Source organism: Macaca fascicularis, chromosome 6 (genome assembly GCF_037993035.2).
Source record: "Macaca fascicularis isolate 582-1 chromosome 6, T2T-MFA8v1.1".
Lineage (NCBI taxonomy): Eukaryota > Metazoa > Chordata > Mammalia > Primates > Cercopithecidae > Macaca > Macaca fascicularis.
The window spans coordinates 163,713,312-163,738,570 of NC_088380.1; the positions used below are offsets into that span (position 1 = coordinate 163,713,312).

The following is a 25,259-nucleotide window of genomic DNA, read 5'->3' on the forward strand; positions in this document are numbered from 1 at the left end:
TTTTACAAGTGAGTCAATGTTGGCCAAGTGCAGTGGCTCAAGCCTGTAATCCCAGCAATTTGGGAGGCCAAGGCGGGCAGGTTACCTGAGGTCAGGAGCTGGAGACCCACCTGACCAATACAGTGAAACTCCATCTCTACTAAAAATACAAAAATTAGCTGGGCATGGTGGCACGCACCTGTAGGCCCAACTACTCAGGAGGCTGAGGCAGGAGAACCGCTTGAACGCGGGAGGCGGAGGTTTCAGTGAGCTGAGATTGTCCATTGCACTCCAGCCTAGGCAATAGAGTGAGACTCCGTCTCAAGAAAAAAAAAAATAAAGAAGTGAGTCACAGCTATGGTGTGATTCCGTGTCATTTCCTGCAATGTTAACGAACCATAGGCTCTGTGCTGCTCATATCATACCTGCAGCGAGACAATGAACTCTTAAAGCTAGGCATAAAAGGAGAGATACAAATACATACGAGATGAAGGCAATTAGGGTAATAAAAGAGCCAGAAATTGTATCCCAGAAGCAAGGAAATTTGGAGAAACATGAGATTTTCCTTCCAACACCTGAAGAGTTAACAGCTCTCCAGTACTTCCCAGCATGCTTAGAGCAATAGCAATGTTAATGGAATAAGCACATGTTTCTCCAAAGGTAACCATCTTTTGGATTTCTACTCTCTTGACATTACCTTTAAGAGAGAAAAAAAAAAAAAAAAGGCGGTCTTATTGACTGATGGAGCCTATAGATTTTTTTGTCCTGTTAGTTCACACAACACTGATCCAGCAGTTAATAAAGAAGAGATGTTCTGTATAGGCACGAGGAGCTCAACTAGGACCTATAGGCTAATGTCATCCGGAGACAGATTTTGCTTTAAGTATTTCTTAATCTCAGAACCGCTCTGAGATTGAATGGACTCCCTTGGGTGTGGTAAGGAGTTCACCCTCACTGAAAGTGTTCAAGTGTAGTGTGCAAGATCACTTAGCAGTGATTCTACAGAGATGATTAGAGCACGGACAGAGAAGGTGTGGTCTCTAAAGTACCTTTCATTCATGAAACTAAAGCAAGACGTGGATTAAGTGAATCCTTTTTATGAAACAAAGAAACCTCCTAAGACTTATTTTGACACTTGATTGTCATGCCGCCATCCTCAATCTAACATGCTACTGCATTGTTAGAGGGTAAAAAGTCCATCTTCATCTTCCCTTCCATGCCGCATGTCATTGAGGACATTTTTACTATCTCCAATGCAGTCTAGCCTGTAAACAGAAAAGAGGGGCTGATAATGGGAAACACAAGACTAGAAAACAAAACAAAAGACAGATGCTGCTAAGTTACAATGCAGTTCCCCTTAAAGTTCAAAGGGCTCACAGTTCATTCAGTCTAAGCTCCACATTTTATAGACGGGAAAACTGAGGCTGCAGGGGAAAAAGAGTTTCTGCCAACCCATTATAATAAGGAGATAAAAAAAATTCTTAGCAAAATATAAAATCATGATTTCAATACATTTATTTACCAAAAGGTGTCTCTAAGTATGACCTTGAAAGGTCACCTTGCTGGGCATCAATTTTCCTACTTGTTAATACATATTGTGGTATTAATGCAATTAATTAATGAAGGCAAGGCCTTCATTAATAATTTACATCAAGTTTTTACATTTCTTTTCCAAAAGCTAAAGAATATGGGCAGATAGCTAAAATCCCTTACTAGAGAATTTTCAAATACCATTTTTAAAAAGGCCCCAAAAGAAGCTGCTCCCATGGTCTAATGGGGCAGAGGAACCAACTCCCAAGAATAATATTCTACATGCTTTTTTCACTTTCCATATTGCCAACTCTCCTCAATAAACTCCAGTTTAACAATGGCCTCTTAAACTAATTTACCCATAGGTGAACAAAAAATTTCAAACAGAGTAGAGGGCCATAGCACCTTCTTTCTTTTTCATGCTATACTTCTATTAATCCCACCTGCCTTGGTACTGGCATTTTGTTCAGACACAGTGTTAACCAAGACACAGGTTAATGTGAGCTAAATCTGCACAAGTTTTTCACTTCTAATGTCACATTTTTCCAACTCTATGTTTAATCGGAGCACAAGCTCAAGTCATTAAACCACTGAGTAGTAGCTAATCATTTGTAACACCTTGTACAATCATTACAACACCCATTCATGCAAGATCAATTACCTTGTGTGTTTCTGCAAACAATTGGTTTCCATGAGTTTCCCTGAAAAGACAAGGCCACAGTGTGAGCCGAGGGGCTGCAGTGCATAGAATACGCAAAATGCTGGGGGAATTCCAGTACTGCCTCCCAAAGAGCAGACATAGGCCAAAGGTGAGAACCAGTGGCTGGCTGTGGCAGAAAAAGCCATTCCCTTTCCCAGGTCAAACACTTGCTATTTTAGACCACAGTCAGTGCTCATCAATTACACAGTTGTTCCAACATTCTGGGCAATGGTGTTAAGCTATTTCATTTTGAGTCATCTGTCTATCCAGAATTCAAGTACTCACTTGGGTTTTAAAATACTTCTTTATGAGACATACTCAGAATTTTCCGAAACTGTAACCATGCCTTTGTAGGAAGACTAACAGCAGGATTCCAGTAAATTTCAAATTTCTTTTTGCACCTGGGGCAGGTGTTGAAATATACAAGTTTCACTATTATTCAAATCAGCTGAGATGGTTACTAGTCTCATCTCCTGCCATACTGCCCTGACACAGCTTTTGTTAATGAGTACAGAACAATTTATCCGCATTTTACAACGGTACCAGGTGCCATGTGCCTATAATTTGTATGAAAACCATAAGCTCTGTTTCATGGCTCGTTTTTGTAGTGTTCTAAAACTTCTAGGGGTAGGGTGGGGGTGGGATGGAGGTGCAAGGTCATGGAGCAGCTTGCGAATTTAATAAAAACTATAGACCTTGTCCCCTGAAAAATGCAGGCATGAACACATAAACTCTTTTGCACGTGATTTCAAAGGATTCACATTACCCTTGAAGTCCATCTGTGGCCTCTAGGTTAAGAAAGCTTGCTTTCAGGGAACACGCAAGAAAATCAGAATCAGGCCAGGAGTGGTGGCTCGTGCCTGTAATCCCAGAGATTTGGCAGGCCAAAGTGGGTGGATTACCTGAGGCCAGGAGTTTGAGACCAGCCTAGCCCACATGGCGAAACCCCCTCTCTACTAAAAATACTAAAATTAGCCCCCATGATGGCACAAACCTGTAGTCTCAGCTACTCGGGAGGCTGAGGCAGGAGAATTACTTGAACCCAGGAGGCAGAGGTTGCAGTGAGCTGAGATTGCACCACTGCACTCCAGCCTGGGCAACAGAGTGACTCTCCGTCTCAAAAAAAAAAAAAAAAAAAAAAGAAGAAGAAGAAGGAGAAAGAGAAGAGGACTGTTCATGGTCTTTGTCCTGCAACAATCCTAGCCAAAAGCAGCGACAAGCTAGGGTTTTCTCAATCAAAGAACAAAGGAAGTGAAGAAAGTGAACAAAGAATAGTACTTTCCTCTTAAGGCAGTAATAGGGATAAAATGAATTAGGCACGTCAAAAGTATACCATCAGGACTGGCACAAAAATGTCCAATAAATGACGATGCTCTTCTTCCGCTTTTTTCCCTTTTCCAAAATGTGAACTCTACCAGGAGGTTAATACACAGAGCCATTAGCAACTTGTGGAGAATGAGCTTACCTGTTACATCCCTGACCAGGACGGGAACAATGACAGAAATGAGTCTCTTTGGGGAGGGATAAAGGGGAAGGAAGTGGAGACAACTCCAGATCCTCCTGCAGTCGCCAGGGTTCTGAAGTGCTCCATCACCTGGCCCTCCCTCCTTACCTCTCAGGAGAAACGCCATGAGCAATGCCAAGAGCACAAATCCCAAGGAGGGGGCGAGGATCATCAGTAGTTGGGAGATGGGCATTTCATTCTTCATGGGCATGGGCATTCCATCCATCTGATGGGACACAAGCAAGGAGATGGGCCCAGTCACTGCTACACATCACTCTCACAGGATGACATCCTGGCCTAATAGTACCTTATAACCACCAGCAGTTTCACTACATTTTCACTACATTTCACCACCTTTTGCCAAAAATCTCTGAAAACCTAAAACACGTGATCCATATCCCAAAATTTTCCAAAGTGTTAGACATCAGACATAAGGAACTGTGGGGCTTAGGGGTCTGAGGATAAAAAATAACTGTTGTGAGCTATGTTTTCCACAGTCAAATCTCTTTCCTGGCCACTGCTCAAATCCTTTGAGCTCTCCCTAGCCCTGTGCCACTCTTTTCATGGCTGACTTAGGCTACTAGAGAAAACAGGATTAAAGAGAAAATGAAACTTAATTTCACATTTTCTACAGCAGTGGTTCTCAAAGTCTAGATGGGAAGTCCATGAGATCAAAATGATTTCCATGGGACATTTTTTGCCATTTTCACTATCATTCTGTCATGAGATGTACAGTATACTTTCCCAGAGGCTATGTGATGTGTGGCGTCATTGCTCTCACTTATACAGAATGTGGAAACAGATATGAGAAACCCTCTGTCTCCTATTAAGCCAGATATTAATGAGACTTGCAAAAAACGTAAAACAATGCCATTTTTCCCACTAATTTTCTCATTCGTTTTTCTCACTCATGTTTTTTCAAAATAGAATTAGTTGACATAAAACATACTATGTTAGCACAAAGCGGGTTTGCTATTATTTTAAAATAAATTGATTTTTAAAAATGTTTAAAATACGGACACCTGTATGACAAACTTGCACATGTACCCCTGAATCTAAAGGAAAAGTTTAAACTTTTTTTTTTTTAATTTTAAAAATGAGATGATATCTCGCTATATTGCCCAGGCTGGGCTCAAGCTCCTACCATGGCCTTCCAAAGTGCTGGGATTAATTTTTTTTTTTTTCTTTTTTTTTTTTTTTTTGAGACAGAATCTCAGTCTGTTAGCCAGGCTGGAGTGCAGTGGTGCGATCTCAGCTCATTGCAACCTCTGCCTCCCGAGTTCAAGCAATTCTCCTGCCTCAACCTCCCACGTAGCTGGGGTTACAGGCACACACATCCAAGCCCGGATAATTTTTGTGTTTCTAGTAGAGATGGGTTTCCACCATGTTGGCTAGGCTGGTCTCGAACTCCTGACCTCAAGTAATCTGACTACTCAGCCTCCCAAAGTGCTGGAATTACAGGCGTGAGCCACTGCACCTGGCCTAAAACATTTTTTTTAATTGTAGAAATGTCTCAGTTTTTTCTGCTGAGCAGTCTAGAGAATAAAAAACAAAATGAAGTCTCAGTTTTAAGAAACTGATTTTTTTTCTTTTGTAGAGACAAAGTCTCGCTCTTGCCCAGGCTCGAGTGCAGTGGCAATGATTACAGCTCACTGCAATCTTGAATTCCTGGGTTCAAGCAATCCTCCCACCTCAGCCTCCTGAGTAGCTGGGACTATAGGCATGCATCACAATGCCTGGCATTTTTTTATTTTTATTTTTTAAATATTTTGTAGAGACAGAGTCTCACTATTTTGCCCAGGCTGGTCTTGAACTCCTGGGCTCAAGCAATCCTCCTGCCTCAGCTTCCCAATGTGGGATTACAGGAGTGTGTCACAAGACCCAGGCATTTATTTATTTATTTATTTATTTATTTATTTATTTAGAGACAGGGCCTCTCTCTGTTGCCTAGGCTATAGTGCAGTGGCACAAACAAGACTCACTGTAGCCTCAACCTCCTGGACTCAAGTGATCCTCCCACCTCAGCCTCCCAAAGTAGCTGGGATTACAAGTACTTGATACCTTACCTGGCTATTTTTTTTTTTTTTAATGTTGCCCAGGCTAGAAACTGAGTTTCAAGAGTATAAAAAGACCCGGCCGGGCGCGGTGGCTCAAGCCTGTAATCCTAGCACTTTGGGAGGCCGAGACGGGCGGATCACGAGGTCAGGAGATCGAGACCATCCTGGCTAACACGGTGAAACCCCGTCTCTACTAAAAATACAAGAAAATTAGCCGGGCGAGGTGGCAGGCGCCTGTAGTCCCAGCTACTCGGGAGGCTGAGGCAGGAGAATGGCGTGAACCCGGGGGGGCGGAGCTTGCAGTGAGCCGAGATCGCGCCACTGCACTCCAACCTGGGGCACAGAGCAAGACTCCGTCTCAAAAAAGAAAAAAAATAAAAAATAAAAAATAAATTAAAAAAAAAATAAAAAGACCCTGTGAGAGTCCTCACTGCCAGTAACATGTTCAAGGTGATTTAGAGGTCCATGGGGCTGGCCAGCCTGAGCCTACTCACCTTCAAAGTCTATGTGGCACCAAGAAAGGACTCCCCTCCCCAAAATCCCATGAAGGTTTATGAGCTTTTACTCTACTAAATTCTCGAGGGCCAACCTAAACATGCGGAGGAGTCAAGGACCCAGCTTAGGAAAGCATCTCTCAGCTTTGACATTATCATGAGCTATATACAAGTTGGTGTCAGGAAAGGTACTCCTAAACGAAGCCCAAGATGTAGAGTTTGGTTCAATGGGGGTGAGACAGCTATGAATATCTCCAAAATGCACCTGCTGGATTTTTTCCACGACTAGGTATGATTGGTTTTGTTGGCCTTGTTGGACTTCTTTTGGCTAGAGGTTCAAAAATAAAGAAGCAGGTATTTCTATCTGGTTTCATGGGATTAGCAGCCTCTATCCATTATCCACAACAAGCCATCGAGTTTGTACAAGTCAGAAAGGAGATTATATGAACGGGGTTTACAAGGATACATAGCTGGGGAAGATTTTTGGAAGGAGAACTTTCTAAAGCCAGGAAATGTGAGGAATTCATCCGAAAATAAGTAGAAAATTCCATGCTCTACACATTTTAATCAGTTATAGGTAAGCAACAGAAACTTCATATGGTCAATCAGTAATTTTACAGAAAAATGGCAGAAAAGTCAGTATCGAATATATTAAATTGGCATTCTTCTTCAGGAAAAACTATATTAGGCCTCTGTTATCTTGGGTGATGCCATCCTACAAGCAAATGAATCTGAAATCCTTTCACTTAGAGATAAGGCACAAGCCTTGGAACTCCCTGTACTCATGTTGCTATTCACATACATGATTAAAATCCAAGTTAAAAAAAAAAAAAGAGTATAGTCCAGGCGTGTTGGCTCACACCTGTGATCCTGGCACTTTGGGAGGCCAAGGCGGGTGGATCACTTGAGGCTAGGAACTCAAGACCAGCCAACGTGTTGAAACCCCATCTCTATTAAAAATACAAAAAATTAACTGGGCATGGTGGCATGTGCCTGTAATCCCAGCTACTCAGGAGGCTGAGGCAGGACAGTCACTTGAACCCAGGAGGCAGAGGGTGCACTGAGTCAAGATGGCACCACTGCACTCTAGCTTGGGCAAAAGACTGAGACTTTGTCTCAAAAAAAAAAAAAAAAGGAGCATAAAGGGACCCTGATATCAAAAAAATTGAGAGGTGCTGCTCTGTAGGCAGGCATTGAGGCATCTTGCTGGGGCTATGCCATCTCCATTGACCAAGCTATGCTCTCTCCCTCTCTTCCTGTTACATTCTCTAACACACAGAATCCCAGAGACAGTGGGCACAGCAACCAGGACAGGACAACAGACAGTGTCTGACAGAGAGATGGGGAAGAAGAAAGAGGGGATGGGGAAACTTTATTTATCCTTTACAGACTTCTGTACTGCCTGAAAGCTTTCACTTAAAATGGCTTGAATCACTTTTGTAATAATAAAAATAGTACCCTCAGAAAATAAGAGAAATATTGATGGCAGCTGTTGATTCTGCAGTATGTCATGAATTCTGGGTCACACAGAAGGAACACACAATGATCTTGCATGTTTTTTGGTTTTTGTTTTTGCTTTTCAAAGCATTGGCACATACAGAAGTAACAATCAAGGTTATTTCTGCCAAGAGTACAAGTCTATAAATTCTTGGGCTGTTTCATAATCGTTGCAATGAATTTTTCTAGTTATCAATATCCTGCTTTTCCTAGTTCACCTCTGCAAAACTCTGTGGATTTTTTGTTTGTTTGTTTGTTTATTGTTTTGTTTTAAGAGACAGAGTCTCCCTCTGTCACCAGGCTGGAGTGCAATGGCGCCATCTCGGCTCACTGCAACCTCTGCCTCCTGGGTTCAAGCAATTCTCATGCCTCAGCCTTCTGGGTAGCTGGGACTACAGGCATGTGCCACCAAGCCCGGCTAATTTTTGCATTTTTGATAGAGATGGGGTTTTGCCATGCCGGCCAGGGTGATCTTGAATTTCTGGCAGAGAGTGATCCGCCTACCTTGGCCTCCCAAAGTGCTGGGATTATAGGCATGAGCGACTGTGCCTGGCCACTGCTGTGGATTTTTACGATTTAAGTGATATACTTCAAATACTTCACAGATTGTTTACCTGTCCTGTTTTTGTTGTTTTGTTTTGCTCAGGAACTGCAGTATCGGATGCTGGGAAGGAAAAGAGAAGAAAATGGTTATATGTCTGGTGGGGGAATAAAGCATCACATCCTGAAATAGGTAATTAAGAGCGCATCTGGAACTGCAGCTGCTATGTTTAATTATTTAATCCCGTGTTTTTTGTATAATCTATTTATGCATATTTGTTTTGATATGGTTTTAATGTAAAGTTTATCTGCTATACAACATTATCCCCCAGGAACATCTCCATTTTACAGATGGGTAGAGTCAGGCATTGGGCCAGCAGGCGATTGGCTCTAATTTTTCTGTAGGCCTCAGCAATTCACTCAAGATTTTTATCCAGCAAGAAAATGTGTCAGTTTTCTATAACAAATATTTACTGAGCACCTACTATAGGCCATGCAGTGTGATAGCTATACCTTGGACCTCACAGAATTTACAACTTAGTGCAGAAAACCTAATGTAAAAATGTAATGTAAATAGTTGAAAACATAATTAGTTACAAGTGCAAAATTCTGGGGGAAAGAAAACAGTATGAGTTGTTATAGGGACATATCTTGAGGTTGCCAGACTTGTTCTGGAGGGTCGAGGAAAACTTCCTTGAGAATGGGAGTTTATGCTGAGAGGTGGAGTCATGTTTTCATAATCTATAGTTGAGTTACAAGGGAACAATACTGAGAATCTACCAAATGCTAAGCACTGTTCCAGGCACTAAGAATACCGTGAGACTGCGGCAAGGCCCCTACCCTCAAGAAATTTACAGTCCATTAGAGAAGAGAGACCGAAAGATGATTTCAGCCTAACAGGCCAAAGGTAGCGATGGAGCACACACAGGCTGCTGGAAGGGCAGGTAGAGGGAGAGGCATTCAGCTCAACATTGCAGTTCATTGAAAGTTTTATTAGAATAAAGGTTCATGAGGACAGAGTCCCTGTCTGCTTGTTCACCAATGGGACTCTGATACCACCTGGCATATACTTGGTGCTCAATAAATGTTTGTTGAATAACACTTCTGAGTTAAGGTCGTGTAAGAATTAGCCAGGCAAAGAGTGGTGGCAACGGTGTTTCAGGTGGACAGAACAGCATCAGCAAAGCTGTGGAACAAGAAAGAGCGTGGCGCCCACGTCAGACGGCAAGCGGCCATGAAGAGGTGAAATGAGGGGTGGTAGCTGCAGCACATGAGACAGGTGAGCAAGAGCCAATCAGGGAGGGCCTTTGTTTCCTGATGGTGAGTCTCCATTGGATTCCGTAGGCAATGGAAAACCACAGAAATGTTTAAGCATGATATGGTCCAGTTAGGAGGATAAGGGAACAGCCAAGATGACAGTTATCATCTAATTCCAGGTCTGAAATTCTGAGCTAGTAAAACTGAAGAGAGAAGCCGGGCGCGGTGGCTCAAGCCTGTAATCCCAGCACCTTGGGAGGCCGAGACGGGCGGATCACGAGGTCAGGAGATCGAGACCATCCTGGCTAACACAGTGAAACCCCGTCTCTACTAAAAAATACAAAAAAAACTAGCCGGGCGAGGTGGCGGGCGCCTGTAGTCCCAACTACTTGGGTGGCTGAGGCAGGAGAATGGCGTGAACCCGGGAGGCGGAGCTTGCAGTGAGCTGAGATCCGGCCACTGCACTCCAGCCCGGGCGGCAGAGACTCCGTCTCAAAAAAAAAAAAAAAAACTGAAGAGAGAGAGAGATTTCAGAAATGCTTAGAAGGGAGAACAACAGGATATGGATGTTGAATGTGGGAGTGAGAAAGAGAGAAAAGTCTTTGTTACCTCACCAGTTCCTACTTGAGACACCTGGCCATGGCCTGAGCTGTCCACTAAGACTGGGAACAGGGGCAGGAGTAGAGAAGGGTAAGTCTAGGGGAGAAAGGTGATGAGTTCACATTTACAGTCACTGAGTGACTGTGGGGCACATGCAAGCAGAAGTCGCCTAACAAGCCTCTGATGTATTTGAATCTAAATCAAACTCAGGAAAAGGGTGCAGCTGGAAATATTGATTTGGGAGTCATCAATATCCAGGGAGCAGTTGACCTCCTCAGAGTATATAAGAAATCCGGCCTGGGCACAGTGGCTCACGCCTGTAATCCCAGCACTTTGGGAGGCTGAGGTGAGGGGATCAAGAAGTCAAGAGATCGAGATCGCTCTGGCCAATATGGTGAAACCCCGTCTCTACTAAAAATACAAAAAGTAGCTGGGCGTGGTGGCGTGTGCCTGCAGTCCCAGATAATCGGGAGGCTGAAGCAGGAGAATCACTTGAACCCAGGAGGGGGAGATTGCAGTGAGCCGAGACTGCCCCACTGCACTCCAGCCTGGCAACAGAGAGCGACTCCATCTTAAAAAAAAAAAGAAAAGAAAAGAAAAAAGAAAGAAAGAAATCCATGGGCTGCATGTTCAAACAGAAGAGCAGGGATCCTGGAAAACATCAGCATTAAAAAGTAGGCAGAGGAGGTGGAGGAGAAAAAAAAAGAGAAGAAATGGTCAGAGAGATCAGAAAGTAAGAGCAGTGTCAGAAGTCGGGGCCAGGAGGAAAACATCCAGGAGGGATGTAAAGTCATATGTACAATAAAATCTTAAAATAGAAACAGAACTTCAATAAAACACACAGGGAGAGGTCCTGGATATAATAAATAGCTAAGCTAATAATTAATGAAATTGATCATTGTTTCCCCAGAGCTTCCTTTGTACTTAAGGCAAAAGGATAAATGTGGGAGATTTTGTAAGGCTCAGAATTTGGTATCAGAGAGCTGATCTGTTCATCAGGAAAGTGACTTGTTAAATGCCTAGGAACAAAGGAGAAATTCAGCCCGTTTTCATATCCTAGAACTAAGTTATTGTTGTTGTTTTTCTCTCTACAATTATCCCCTACAGCTGAAAATTGCAGGTAAGAATTCAAAACTCCTACCCCTGTTCTGTCAAAATCCTGTTGTATTCCAATCATTTGTGATGAATAAGCCTGAAATTGAAACCATCAAAGGGAAAAGCCAGCCTGGGTCAGTTTTATCAGAGCTAATCTGTATTTTAAATTGGAATCGTCCAATGGGAGAGACATTTTGCAAACACAAATGCTGCTGCATGATACCAAACAGCACTTTTTTCCTTCTTCTTCTTCTTCTGAAGATGCTAAAAGCCCAAATGGGAAGCACTCCAAGGGCTACAGTGTCATACACAGAATGGTAACACTGAGGACAAGTTGATGGTGCTTTTTCTTCCTTGTGAAAAGTAGCCATGCCAGTGGCGAGGGGATGGGGGTTAGAAACGGCAACACTACTGATTTCCAGGTTGTCTGTGTTCCCCCAGCCCTTAGATTCTCAAGTCCTTGAGCTCTGACACGTGTGCACTGAGACAAAGTCAGGAGCCTCCCAGAACTTGGTAGTAAAGCAATTCTGCAAGACGGAAGTATAATGAGTAGCATAGTATCACTACTCCCTCTCCCCACCAAATCACATCCACCCAGGAACTCAGACTGTGACATTGTTTAGAAATAGTGTCTTTGCAGATGTAATTAGTTAAGCTCTTGAGAGGAAATCATTCTACATTTAGGGTAGGCCCTAAATCCAATGATTGGTGTCCTCAAGAGAAGGGGTCACAGAGAGACACACACAGAGAAGGTCATGTGAAGACGGGAGAGGTTGGAGTGATGCTGTCATAAGCCAGGGAATCCCCGGAGTACCAGAAGCTAGGAAGAGGCAAGTTAGGGTTCTCCTTTAGAGCCTCCAAGAAGAGCATGGCCGTGCCAACCTCTTGATTTCAGACTTCTGCCCTCCAGAACCGAGAGAGAATAAAAAGTTCTGTTGTTTTAAGTTTGTGGTACTTTGTGTTACAGAAGCCCCAGGAAATAAATTCAAGAGAATCAACACACAAAGATTGAAAGCAACCTTAAACGGGGTAACTAACCTAAAAAAAAGTCAGGAAGTGGGTGCTGAGCACAGGTAAGAAGACTAAATCCAATGAAAGATCCTAGTATTAAACTACAAAGAGTATAACTCTAATATCATATTATTATTAAAATTCCATTGAACTTATTTATTTATTTATTTATTTATTGTGGAGACAGAGTCTCGCTCAGTCGCCCAGGCTGGAGTGCAGTGGCGCGATCTTGGCTCGCTGCAACCTCCACCTCCCAGGTTCAAGCGATTCTCATGCCTCAGCCTCCCAAGTAGCTGGGATTACAGGTGTGCACCGCCAATTTCTTGTATTTTTAGTAGAGATGGGGTCTTGCTATGTTGGCCAGACCAGTCTCAAACTCCTGGCCTCAAATGATCCGCACGTCTGGGCCTCCAAAGTGCTGGGATAACAGGCGTGAACCACTGCACCCGGCCTCACACTGAATATTTAATCCTCACAAGCAACCCTATGAGGCAGACATTATGCCATATTGCCAGTGAATAAACCAAGGCCCATGGGGTTGAGCAATGTGATGGCGGTTGGACAGGTGGTAGCTGTAGAGCTGGTATTTGAACTGTCTGACTGACATAAATACCTATACTGTTAACAACCTAATTATGCTGGAGCTCAAGTGCCTTGTACCATGTAAATAGCATGTCCTACTGACAGAAGAAAGGAATGTTCAGAACAGTGATTTGCACTGAATGTAGCAAAAGGATAGTTTAGGACAGTATTCTCTAAAGAGGGCTTTGTACTTACCATGAGTGTAGTAGGCAATCCACTGGCTGTGGGGAAAATGACATCTTCTATTTACATTTATGTATACTTTATCTTTTAAACATTTTCCAGAAGGATATATTTCATAGTGTACAGAACAAATTGGTAAACAAATATAAATAAGCATCTTAATAATAAGAATACATTATTTTTCATCAGAACACATTATTAGTCTGGTCTAGAGAAGAAGGAGTCATTCGTCTCTCAAATGTAGTTTGGAGACTGTGGTCAGCAAAATAATGACACCCAAATATGTCCATATCCTAATCTTCAGAAACCGTGAATATGTTCTCTTACATGGCAAAAGAGATTTTGCAATGTCATTAAGTTAAGGATCTTGCAATGAGAAGATTATCCTGGATTATCTGGTGGGTCTAATGTAATTACAAGGGTCCTTATGAGGAGGCGGCAAGAACATTAGAGAAGTCAGAGGATGTGTGATAAAGGAAGAAGAGCTCACAGAGATATTTGAAGATGCTATGCTGCTGACTTTCAAGATGAAGGAAGGGGTCACAAGCCAAGGAATGCCTCTAGGAGCTAGAAAAAGCAAAGAAACAAATTATCCCCTAACAAATCCAGTATGAATATAGCCCTGCCAACACCTTGATTTTAGAGCTTCTACCCTCACAACTGTGAGATAATAAATTTGTGCGTTAAGCCAGTAACTGTGAGGTCATTTGTTACAGCAGCAACAAGAAACTAACACAGAGCCAGTGGTCCCTAAGACCTTCCAAAAGAACAGTGGCTCTGGGACAGGCACAAGAGATGAAAGGAAGATTGACTTTTCACGTTAACATTTTTTGTATGCTTTGTACTTTTTCCATGTGTGTGTATGATGTATCTTAAATTAATTAAAATTTAAGCAATAACAAAACAATCTTAACATTAACTCCACTTTTCCTAGGTACATGGATTCACCAAACCTTCTGGTTAATATTAGATTTTTCTACAGGATGAAAATGTGTTTTCAGGAGGATTACAGGTTAGGTCTCTTGGCAGCTAGAATTCTAACTGTTAGTATATTGGCTTTCTAGCTTGTATTTTGGTCTCTTGTGTTCTTGGTAGGCATGGGCACTTTGGTAAAATGAAATTCCTGTAACATTTAACTTTAGATCTTGGAGTATTGCCAAGTGCTTGCACCTCAACCGTCTTCACTGTGGCATCCTGGGACTCTCTGCCATCACTAAGTATTTATCTCAACTTTTCTGGCTGTGTGAACTTGGCTAAGATACTTTCCTTCTCTGAGCCATAGTTTATTCATCTGAAAATATTAATATTTCACCAACTGATCTCATATGTCCTTTTTAACCTTTCTAATTCTGGATATCTTTTTACAAAGAATTTTACTGAGAAAAATTATCATTACACAATACTCTTTTAAAAGGATATAAAACTACACTTAGTATAGGAAATGAGTATGCAAATACTTAAAATACATACAGAAATACAATTGTGTATTTTTAAATATTTGTATACTCATTCCCCAAAGAAAACTAAAAAGAAACATAAAGACTGAATACATCTGCTTTCAAGTAGAAATACCAAGAGAATTATAATTATTCTTCCCAGTACCATTTTAATTTTGTCTAATTTCTAAATTTTCTCAAATGTGATTTTTTAATGGTAAATTTTCTTTGTATCATGTGTTAATCACTGGAAACTCCACGATGCTTGAGGCAAGAGCAAATTCTTGGGTGTGTGTCATTTCCCCGAAGCAGCGTCAAAGCGACCTTCTATGTGAAACCTTGAAGACAGGTGTTAGAAACCCAGTAACCCACAGCCAAAAAACGGTTAGAATGATGCTATTAAAAAGGGACACCCTCCAGATCTAAAAGTACTGACATGGAAAGCAAACTGCCCAATAGATATATACTGCTTGTTTTTTTATGTCCAAAGAATTTTTAACAGTAAGTACATATAAAACCCAACAAAGGCCTGCTAGGATTAATACACTAGTTAATTGTATTGTGCCAGCGTCAGTTTCCTGGTTTGGACAATGTGCTATCGTTATGTAAGACGTGATCACTGGGGGACACTGGAGGAATATAGGAGAACCTCACTGTACTATTTTTGCAAGTTCTCATGAGCCTAAAATTATTTGAAAACAAGCTTTAAAGAAAATGGTTTAAGGGCCGGGTGCAGTGGCTCAAACCTGTAATCCCAGCACTTTGGGAGGCCAAGGAAGATGGATCACCTGAGGTCAGTTCACGACCCGCCTGGCCAACATGGTGAAACCCTGTCTCTACTAAAAATGCAAAAATTAGTTGAGTGTGGTGGCGGGTGCCTGTAATCCCAGCTACTCCGGAGGTTGAGGCAGGAGAATGGCTTGAGCCTGAGAGGCAAAGGTTGCAGTGAGCCAATATCGTGCCACTGCACTCCAGCCTGGGCAACTGAGTGAGACTCTGTCTCAAAAAAAAAAAAAGAAAGAAAGAAAAGAAAATGGTTTAAATATCAGCCATTTCACAGTATTCTATCGAATATATGAATGGTATATAGCAGCTTTGTGGGAAAGATTTCTTGAATGAAACTGTTTAATGAAATTTAAAGTGAGTTTAAAAGAACATAGAATGATTTTAAAAAGAAAAAATTGAAAGTTTTTATGAAAAACAATAATCTATTGTTATGAGGAAAATTAAAAAGACTGGGCAAGGATCATGCCTGTAATTCTAGCACTTTAGGAGGCCAAGGTGGAAGGATCATTTGAGGCCACAACTTTGAGGCGAGCCTGGGAAACATAGCAAGATGCTCTTTCTACAAAAAATTGTTTTAACAGATTAGCCAGGCATTCTAGGCTGCAGTGAGCTATGATTGGGCCACTGTACTACAGCTTGGGCAACAGAGCGAGATCTTGTCCCCTCCCCCCTCCAAAAAAAAATCTGAAAAGTAAAAGGATATAGTCCAACCTGTAACAGTGGTAATCTCTTTATCTGTTGGCACTACAGTGGCACTCCAGGTTCAAGCGATTATTCTGCCTCAGTCTCCCGAGTAGCTAGGATTACAGGCCTGGCTAATTTTTGTATTTTTAGTAGAGATAGGATTTCATCATGTTGGCCAGGCTAGTCTTGAACCCCTGACCTTGAGGAGCTGTGATCCACCCACCTTGGCCTCCCAAAGTACTGGGATTACAGGTGTGAGCCACCGCGCCCGGCCCTTTCTGGCCCTTTACAGAAAAAGTTTGCAGATCCCTACTGGTCTACTGGTGCAAAAACAACCCCCATGGTTTCAAGGAATTAAATTTAATTGTAAGAGCCTTCAGAACTTAGGGTGATGATAGACTTCCTTTTCAACATGGCTGTGCTTACCGTGGTACACCAGAACCTGCTCTGTCACTCAATTAGAACTGTGCTATGTGCAGTTCTGAAGTGGCATTACACTTTTAGACAAGAAGATATTTTAAGAATCCACTTTTAATATCCCCATTCCCATCCTATTCATAGAAACTTGCTTTAAAATTAGCAGAGACTTTCTCTTTGAATACATTTATTGAGTGCTTACTATGTGTCATGTACAGTTATAAGCACTTCATATAAATCATCATTTTTTAAGAAACTTGAGACAGGGTCTTGCTCTGTTGCCTAGGCTTGAGTGCAGTGTTCAATCAGGGCTCACTGCAGCCTCAACCTCCCAGGCTCAGGGTATGCTCCCACCTCACCTCTGCTTCCCAAATAGCTGGGACCACAGGTGTATGCCACCACACCTAGCTAGTGGTTTTTTTTTTGTTGTTGTTTTTGGTTTTGGTTTTGGTTTTTTTGGTAGAGATGGAGTTTTGCTATGTTGTCCAGGCTGGTCTCAAACTCCTGGACTCAAGTGATCCTCCCACCTCGTTTTCCCAACGTGCTGAGATTACAAGCGTGAGCTACCACTCCCGGCCAAATTATCACATTTAATGCTCATAAACCCATTTTACAGATGGTAAACTGAGGCTAAAAGAAGTTACATTGATTGCCCAAGGTGACACAAACAATTAAAGGATATTTGAAACCAACTCTGAATGACTCAAAAAAAAAAAAATGTTTTTAACGAGTCTGACAGAAAAGAAAAAAAGCAGATTATAATCCTACTTGAAAACACAAATTCTCTAATGAGTGAGCTTCAAGCCAGAAATCAACTGAAAAGAAGAGCACTCTGTCTTCTCAGTGGGTGCATTTTAAAACAGATATCACATATGTTGACTCATCATTGAATTCATAGATGCTGGGACTCATCTGTCCTATGTTTAAAACAAAATTAGTTCTGAAATAAGTCAACTCAAAGATACAATTTTAACGCAATCCTGGAATTTTAGAAGTGACAAGTGCAAGCCTTCAGAGAACAGTTTCTTTTCTTTCATGGGTAGCCTCGGGCTTACGCTGCCCCCTGTGGATCATGGGCTATATGGTCTTAATATATCCAAAAGACAGCAAAAGAATCCAAAAATCACAATCTGAATGTTTAAGAGTTGGGAAGGATTTGAAATTGTCTCCTCCAATTTCTTTTTTTTTTAATTTGTCAAGAGGGAAGCTGAAATCTAGAGAGAAATGTTCATTTGCACAAGATTTTACATAAATAACAAAGGAAGGGACTACCTATTTGGCTGACCTCTACTCAGAATTCATATTTTCTGACCTTTCTCAGCAGCACTAACACAGATCTAGAATTTCAAAACCCCTGTTGAAAGTGGAAGCACACATTTATTGAATTCGCATACTTGCTTTAAATTCTGAAGGCCTCTACATGTTTTTATACACTTAAATGAATATATACACTTAAATGAATAAATCAACAGAGCATTACATACATCCAGGCGTTCCTTAGGTCAAAGGGAAGAATTGGGTGGGGTCCATGTTGGTAATTATGAAAGAGAACAGAGAGCAAGTTGTGTTCGCACCCAATGTGTTTCAGAAAGAGGAAGAAATGGTGAGATACTGTCACATTTCACGCAGATTAGGTAGATAGAAGAAAACCAGAGATTCTAGAACACCATTGTTCCAGAGGCACCTTGGTTCTGAACCTTGGCCTCAACCTTCCACTGCTCTTGAGACACCCTAGCAACAAAATCTTGTCAACCCTGTGAGAGCCTAGAGTCACCTCCTTAGTCTTCTGTTCTCGTGTGACAATAGCCGAGGGTCTCAGTAGAGCACAGATAAGACCTCATTCCTAATCCTTCATCACTGGACTCTCCTCTGGAGGGCAATGTCTAGCACTGTGCTTTGCCCACACTAGCTGATCAATAAGTCTTCACTGAGGCCAAGCGCAGTAGCTCATGCTTGTAATCCAGCGCTTTGGGAGGCCTAGGTGGCCAGATCGCTTGAACGCAGGAGTTCAAGACCAGCCTGGGCAACATAGGGAGACACCACCTCTACAAAATAAAAAAAATTAGCTGGGCGTGGTGGCACATGCCTGTAGTTCCAGCTACTCAGGAGGCTGTGGCAGGAGGATCCCTTGAGCCCAAGAGATCAAGGCTGCAATGAGCCATGATCGCACCACTGCACTCCAGCCTGAGCTGCAGAACGAGACCCTATCTCGAAAACAAAAGTAAATAAATCTTGATTGAGGGAGGTAGGAAGATCTGCATTTGACCTAAAAGTCTCAGAATTATTGATAACAGCAACAATAATAATAAATGGCTACTATATACTGAGCACTTACTGCACGCCAAGTGCAATGTGAAGTACTTCTCGTGTTCTTAGTTGATTCTCAGAAGATGCTCGGCAGTAGTTACCATTATTGTCCTCATCTCACAGTGGGAAACTTGTGGCCTAGAGAAGTCAGGCAACTTGCTCAAGTTGCATAGTAGGAAGGGACAGAGCAAATCTCGGAGCCAGGATCATCTACCTTCGGAGCCCAAGCTCTTATCCTCTGGGCTCTACGGACTTTGGAAAACGTGGCAAGGTGAGTGCTGGAGACTGAATACAATGGGAACAGTGGTTCACGCCTATAATCCCAGCACTTTGGGAGGCCGAGGTGGTCAGATCACCTGAGGTCAAAAGTTCAAAACCAGCCTGGCCACATGGTGAAACCCTGTCTCTACAAATATACAAAAAAAGAAAAAGAAAAAAACATTAGCCGGGCATGATGGTGCGTGCCTGTAATCCCAGCTACTCAGGAGGCTGAGGCAGGGGAATCACTTGAACACAGGAGGCAGAGGTTGCAGTGAGCTGAGATGGCGCCATTGCCCTCCAGCCTGGGTGAGAGAGTGAGACTCCATCTCAAAAAAAAAAAAAAAAAAGAAAGAAAGAAAAGAAATGAAACCCCAGTCCTCCGCCACCTGGATGGGTACAGTTTTTGGAAAAGAGATTATAATAATCATTATTATCGATGATTATTATTGCGAGTACAACGTAAGCATCTGAAAGTGCACAAAGCACTTTCACATACATTATCTTATTGGAGCTTTAATATGAGTCTATGAGCTAAGCAAACTTGGGCAGACTAATATTGAAAGAGGAAGAAAGGCCAGGCGCGGTGGCTCACGCCTGTAATCCCAGCACTTTGGGAGGCTGAGGCGGCTCACGAGGTCAGGAGATCCTGGCTAACACGGTGAAACCCCATCTCTACCAAAAATACAAAAAACTAGCCGGGCGAGGTGGCGGGCGCCTGTAGTCCCAGCTACTCAGGAGGCTGAGGCAGGAGAATGGCGTGAACCCAGGAGGCGGAGCTTGCAGTGAGCCGAGATCATGCAACTGCACTCCAGCCTGGGCGACAGAGCAAGACTCCGTCTCGAAAGGAAGGAAGGAAGGAAGGAAGGAAGGAAGGAAGGAAGGAAGGAAGGAAGGAAGGAAGGAAGGAAGGAAGGAAGGAAGGAAGGAAGGAAGGAAGGAAGGAGGGAGGGAGGGAGGGAGGGAGGGAGGGAGGGAGGGAGGGAGGGAGGGAGGGAGGGAGGGAGGGAGGGAGGGAGGGAAGGAAGGAAGGAAGGAAGGAAGGAAGGAAGGAAGGAAGGAAGGAAGGAAGGAGAGGAATGAAAGCTCTGAGGGGTCCATGTCTTCTTGCCCAAGGCTGCATTAGTAATAATGAGAGCCAGTGAATGGTAGTGCAATGACATCTGATTCCAGGTTCCACTTCTTTTCCCCTCCATTGTACTGTTGAGTATCACAGGGTTCAACAGTCCCCAATTACAGATGGTAGATCTTGCCAAAGGGCATTTGTACCTTTATTTGTTGACTTGTTTACAGGGCAGAAAACAGAGAGACCACACTGCAGAACTCACTGAGGTTTACTCATTTATTCTACCCGCTGTGAAACCAGAGACCTCTCCAGTGCCTAGAAACCCCTCTCCGGCTCTGCGTCCGAGAGACGTTTTGACCTACAGAGGGGGTCCACCCAGCTCAGTTTAGCCGTCAATGAGGACCTATCTTGGGGCTGGCTTTGTGTTGTGTTTCAACAGCTCACCCCTTATTTCTTTTTCACTCTTTGTTTCTCTTATATGGATATACCTCTTTTAAAACTTGGCAATTTTATTTGATCTTATTTGGTTGACATTTCTGAAGGTGAGCTATTAGATGCTAGAATTACATGGGTTCAATTCCAGTGTTATTAATTAAAAAATTGTACAGTTGGTAGACTAAAATGCTATTGTGAGAAAAAATAATAAGAATCCACTTTTGTCCTTTTCCTTTATCCCCCAGCCGGGTTACCAACTGATTCAAGCCTGTGAACAGCACTGGGCATGAGGGATAAAACAAATCTGTTAATACCTCATGAAAGATGTTGACTTTGAAATCAAGTGCATCCAATTTATTTCTCCCTAACAATGGCATTGATGAGTACAAATGTCCTTTGCTTCATTCCTCTGCCTTTCTCTGTTCCTTCTGCTGAACTTGCACTGAGAATGGCAGTTCCTCCTACAACTTTTCCATGCCCTTGATCAGCGAAAGGCTCAGAAAAGTGTCAGGTTCTGACAGGGCTCAATTTTATCTTTACTTTATTAAAATAGTGCAACGTAGGGCAATGAGCTCTAATTTGGGAGCCAGAAGAGACTCCTACCTAAGGATGAGTGCTCACTCCTCTTTAAACTTTTTAAATGTCTCTATGCCTCAATTTCCTTATTTGTAAAATAAGGAGAGTGTACTATACTAGTAATTCCTAACTGCCTTCTTGGGACCAGGGCTGTGGCTTCAAAAGACTCATCTGAGGTTTGTTAAACATACGATTTCTTGACCCCACTGCCAGAGGTTCTCATCTGCAAGTCTTGGGTACACTAAGGAGACCTATATTTTTACTGAGTTCCCTGTGATTCCAACGCATGATCAGGTCTGGTATTCATGGATTAGATGACCTCCAAGTTCAAGGTCCTGGTTCCCCAATCTTCTCCTACCTCCTTGAGGTCAACATGAGATCTGATTGTTCTCACACCTTCATTTATTCTCTCCTCACCCTCTTCTCTCTTATCTCCAGGTCTAGATCAACCTACCTCTGCCACATTTGACTGCATCCTCCTATGCCATGCCAGAATACACCTTGCTCATTCAACAGCTCCTTCCTTCTCTACCCTGCCTTCCCTCTAAATTTCTTGAAAGAACATCAAACATTCATCCTCTAGCAATTGCTCATTTCGGGATTTCATGAAGTCCACCCACAGAGCTCACACTCTCTGTCCACTTCATGGTGAGCCTGCTGCAGTACACAGTCACCTCTCTAAATGCCTCCTCCTAGAATTTCCTAATCTTTAACTACACCCTCCCTAGGCTTTGACAGCCCAGCTTCCTCTGCCCTTGTGCGCTTATGCATCCCATTCTACTTTTGGTATCTCCTTGTCTAGCTCCTTAGCTGACTTAGGAGTAGCTCCTTAGCTGGCTTTCCTTCCTCCACCACAAGCTCCCCCAGCGTACTGCTTCTTTGTGGGGATAGAGTCTTCCTTTGCACCTCTTCATTTCTCTCTTCATCTCACACAATATCTTTAGGTGATTATACAGGAAGTTCCATTATCCCTCCTCTGCTAATGGGGCAAGATAATAAAATGTGTAAGAGCTCAGGTTCAAGCACCAAAGAGACCTGGGATTCAAATTCTGGCCAATTTTTAAACCTCTTCAAACCTTAGTTTTTCTCATTTATCGTGGACCTTATAATAGAATCTTCCTCGCAGATTCAGACAATTGCTCACAATGAGACAATGCACTGGACACATTGAGCCAAGCCTTGGCATATAATAAGTACTCAATAAGTGCCATTTATGAACAATGACCTCCCAAATTATATCCTTAGTCTTGTACTATCCCTTTTGAGAGAATATGCATGAAAGTATTGGTATACTGGCAAGTCTTTATTTAGCACTTATAATGTGAATCATTGTAGTAATTATTTTGATCAGATATAAGTGCCAATTAGCAAAGACACCCACCCAGGAATCCATGAGTCAGCCCAGACCCACACTTCCAACTGCCTGTTAGACACTTCTCAGAGGCATTTCAAACTCAAGATCTCACACACAAACTTAACTCTTCCTCACGGAGCTCCTTTACCAGTTAACCCACACATTGACCCATTCTCCCAGCTGCAGAGAATTAGCTGTCCTTCATTCTCCACTCGGGCCACCAAGTCCTCTGACTCCTAATTGCTAAATGGCTGTTATCCTGTCCCCTCTCTATTGTTACTGCTGCTATCATTCTAATCTAGACACTCGTGCTTCACCTGAAGTATTGTAGGAGCCTCCAGCCTTGCTCCCATCTAATCCATCTTCCATATCCTTGCCAGAGCAATTTTTCCTAAAACAACTGAAAATGTCACTCCCTACTCAAAAAACGTGAACAATTCCTCATGACTCTGAAATAAAAGATAAATTCTTTAGTCGATCATACAAGTCCCTCAAGAACCTAGACCATTACCAGCTTCCCATCCCTATTTTTGGATTAAACCAGACTGTTAAATAATCACCAAAGACATCATGCTTGTATTACATTTGCCTGTCTTTGCTCATGCTGTTCTTCCATCCTGTTGGCTCTTCCCTCCTTAATAGCATTTTCTCCTTAAAGAACCAATTCAAAGGTCAATGAGTAAAATCAGCCCCGACCCTGGCCCTCATTTTCATTTTCACCTCTTCCATCTTGGGCCCCAGTGAACCTTTTCTTACCTCTATCTCAAAGCAGAGCTCACTAAAGGATGGTTTGTTATGCACAAGCCTGTCCATCCCACTGAAGTGTGATCACTTTAAAGACGAAGGCCATGACTTACTCATTTTTACATGCCCTATGCCACATGAAGTAGCAGGCAAATATATTACCTATTGTCATATATCCAAACCAAATGCCAGAGTTACACGGTACAGATTTAAAATTCCATGTCCAACCACATTTCCCTCTGAACATGCTTCCATGGAAAGGCCAGCTTGTTTTGGACCTCGAAGCTTTGACTGGCTTTGCAAAATAAAAATATATAGTAATAGAAAAAACTGTTTCTCAACTCATCCCTAACCCACTCCCCCATATTCTTGTCCCCGGAACCAAGAAATAACTACTGTTAAGTATCACAAGGAAAGAAAAATGTTGTTATTGTCAGAGCAATCTTCATTTTTCCCAATTTGAATATTGACAGCAAAGTCCTCATGTGTTTTTTGGTGCTTTCAATTTGAATTTGCCCTACAGTTTTGACTTCCTGCTGATTATAGATATAATGATTCATTTGGGGCACAAGAAAAAGTGAAACCTCATATTTTAGGAGTAAGTAAGGAACCCTGCCTTCAAGAAAGCTCTGCTGAGAAACAGTAACTGCCAGTCTGGGAGCAAAGACCAGTTCTATACGGGATCAGGACCACTGGCCTCTTGCCTTAGCTCTCTTCCTAACTCACTACAAGGCTTCTCTCAATTCCTTGGCCTTCTCTAGGTCTCAATTTCCCATCTTCTTAGTTTCCTAGTATTCCACAGACAAGACTTCCGCCCCGCCCCCCACCCTCCACATCCCCCAGAAGTTCGTAGACACAAGTTTAAAATCCCTGAAATGTGAGTGTGAGTCCCAGTTCTCCCTCTGTCTAGCTGTGTGACCTTGGGTAAATCATTCTACATCTCTGAGCCCTATATCTGGCATCCAGAGAGTGGATGTTAGAATTTGCCACACTAAGTAGGTCTTCTTTGGTTGATATCTGCAGACCAGCCACCTAAAAATTGGAGGAGAGCATTGAGCTAGAAGGTATGTACATGGAGTTGCTCTGTAAAATAAATAACACAAACCTGGAAGCATTTGGATGGCAAACTGGACCGCAGCTCTTTTTCAGCTGTAACTTGATTCTCAAGCCTAAATTATAGACTGGAGCCTCAATAGATTGAGCAATGTGAGAACAAAACAACTGAGAGGCAGTTGAAAATTAAAGATGTTCACCCACAGGAATAAAACCAGTAATTGAGAGTTCTACAGAACCATCTAAACAGAGCTCAGTGAAAAGCTTTCAGAATCTCAGATCTGTTCTAATACTGAGAATTACAACTATGAGATTGTAAAAGCTTTTGTAACTTCTCAGGGTTTGTGATTTTGTTACTCCTCAGCTGTTTCCCTAGTGTGATTAGTAGTTAAAAAAATCGTAAAACCAAAAAGTATCTATGTACTTATCAGGAACAGCCAGTCAGTTGGGAGCTGGCAGAGGTGGCCTCTTGTTACCCTGCTGGACTGCCTGAAAATGAAGGTTTGTGATCTGGAATAGCAGCAGAGATGTAAAGAAAAGAAAAAAATAGAAGTCCCTCCTAATGACTATTATTTACAAGCCAATAATTATGTACTAGGCATTTTTCTCATGCATATTGTCACTTAACAGCCCTACACAATAAGCACTACTGTTATCCCCATTTTACATTTTGAGGAAACTGAGATTCAGAAAAGGATAGAAGAAATAACTCACCTGAGATTCTACAAGAAAAACAAAAATCTCACAAAATGGCAGAGGTAGGATATAATCAGGAGCCTTTGGGCTCCCTGACTCAACTCTTTCAACTCCCACCTAATGCTACCCAACAGGCTATGAGAAGAAAGTACAAAAAAGAAAGGATAGGAATTTGAGATGTTATAGAGGCAGTGAACATAAGCCTGAGATACAATCAGTAGGGAACTTAATCCCAGGCCACCTGATTTTATTTAGGAAATGGCATAGGTGTGTGGCTTTTTATGTCCTGGCTTCGGAGTCCCTACCCAGTAGAGATGGGGCCTTTTGGGAGCAACTGGGGGCCATTTCACACATTCCTGCTACCAAGCAAGAAATAAAATGAATCCCAGCTGGGCGCAGTGGCTCACACCTGTAATCC

The 25,259-nt window shown here is 42.4% G+C and overlaps 1 protein-coding gene and 1 pseudogene across 1 annotated transcript in view; one reads left to right on the forward strand and one right to left on the reverse strand.

Annotated features, from left to right (window-relative positions):
• Window positions 1-1,060: 1,060 nt before the first annotated feature.
• TIMD4 (T cell immunoglobulin and mucin domain containing 4) overlaps window positions 1,061-25,259 on the reverse strand; it is a 44,100-nt gene continuing 19,901 nt past the window's right edge. The window contains exons 6-9 of the mRNA XM_005558379.4: window positions 8,376-8,425; window positions 3,822-3,939; window positions 2,171-2,210; window positions 1,061-1,244 (exon numbers count right to left, since the gene is read on the reverse strand). Coding sequence (XP_005558436.3) covers window positions 1,160-1,244; window positions 2,171-2,210; window positions 3,822-3,939; window positions 8,376-8,425 — 293 coding nt within the window. The 3' untranslated portion in view covers window positions 1,061-1,159. The remainder of the gene's footprint in view (window positions 1,245-2,170; window positions 2,211-3,821; window positions 3,940-8,375; window positions 8,426-25,259) is intronic.
• LOC107130099 (MICOS complex subunit MIC26 pseudogene) lies at window positions 6,212-7,392 on the forward strand (annotated as a pseudogene).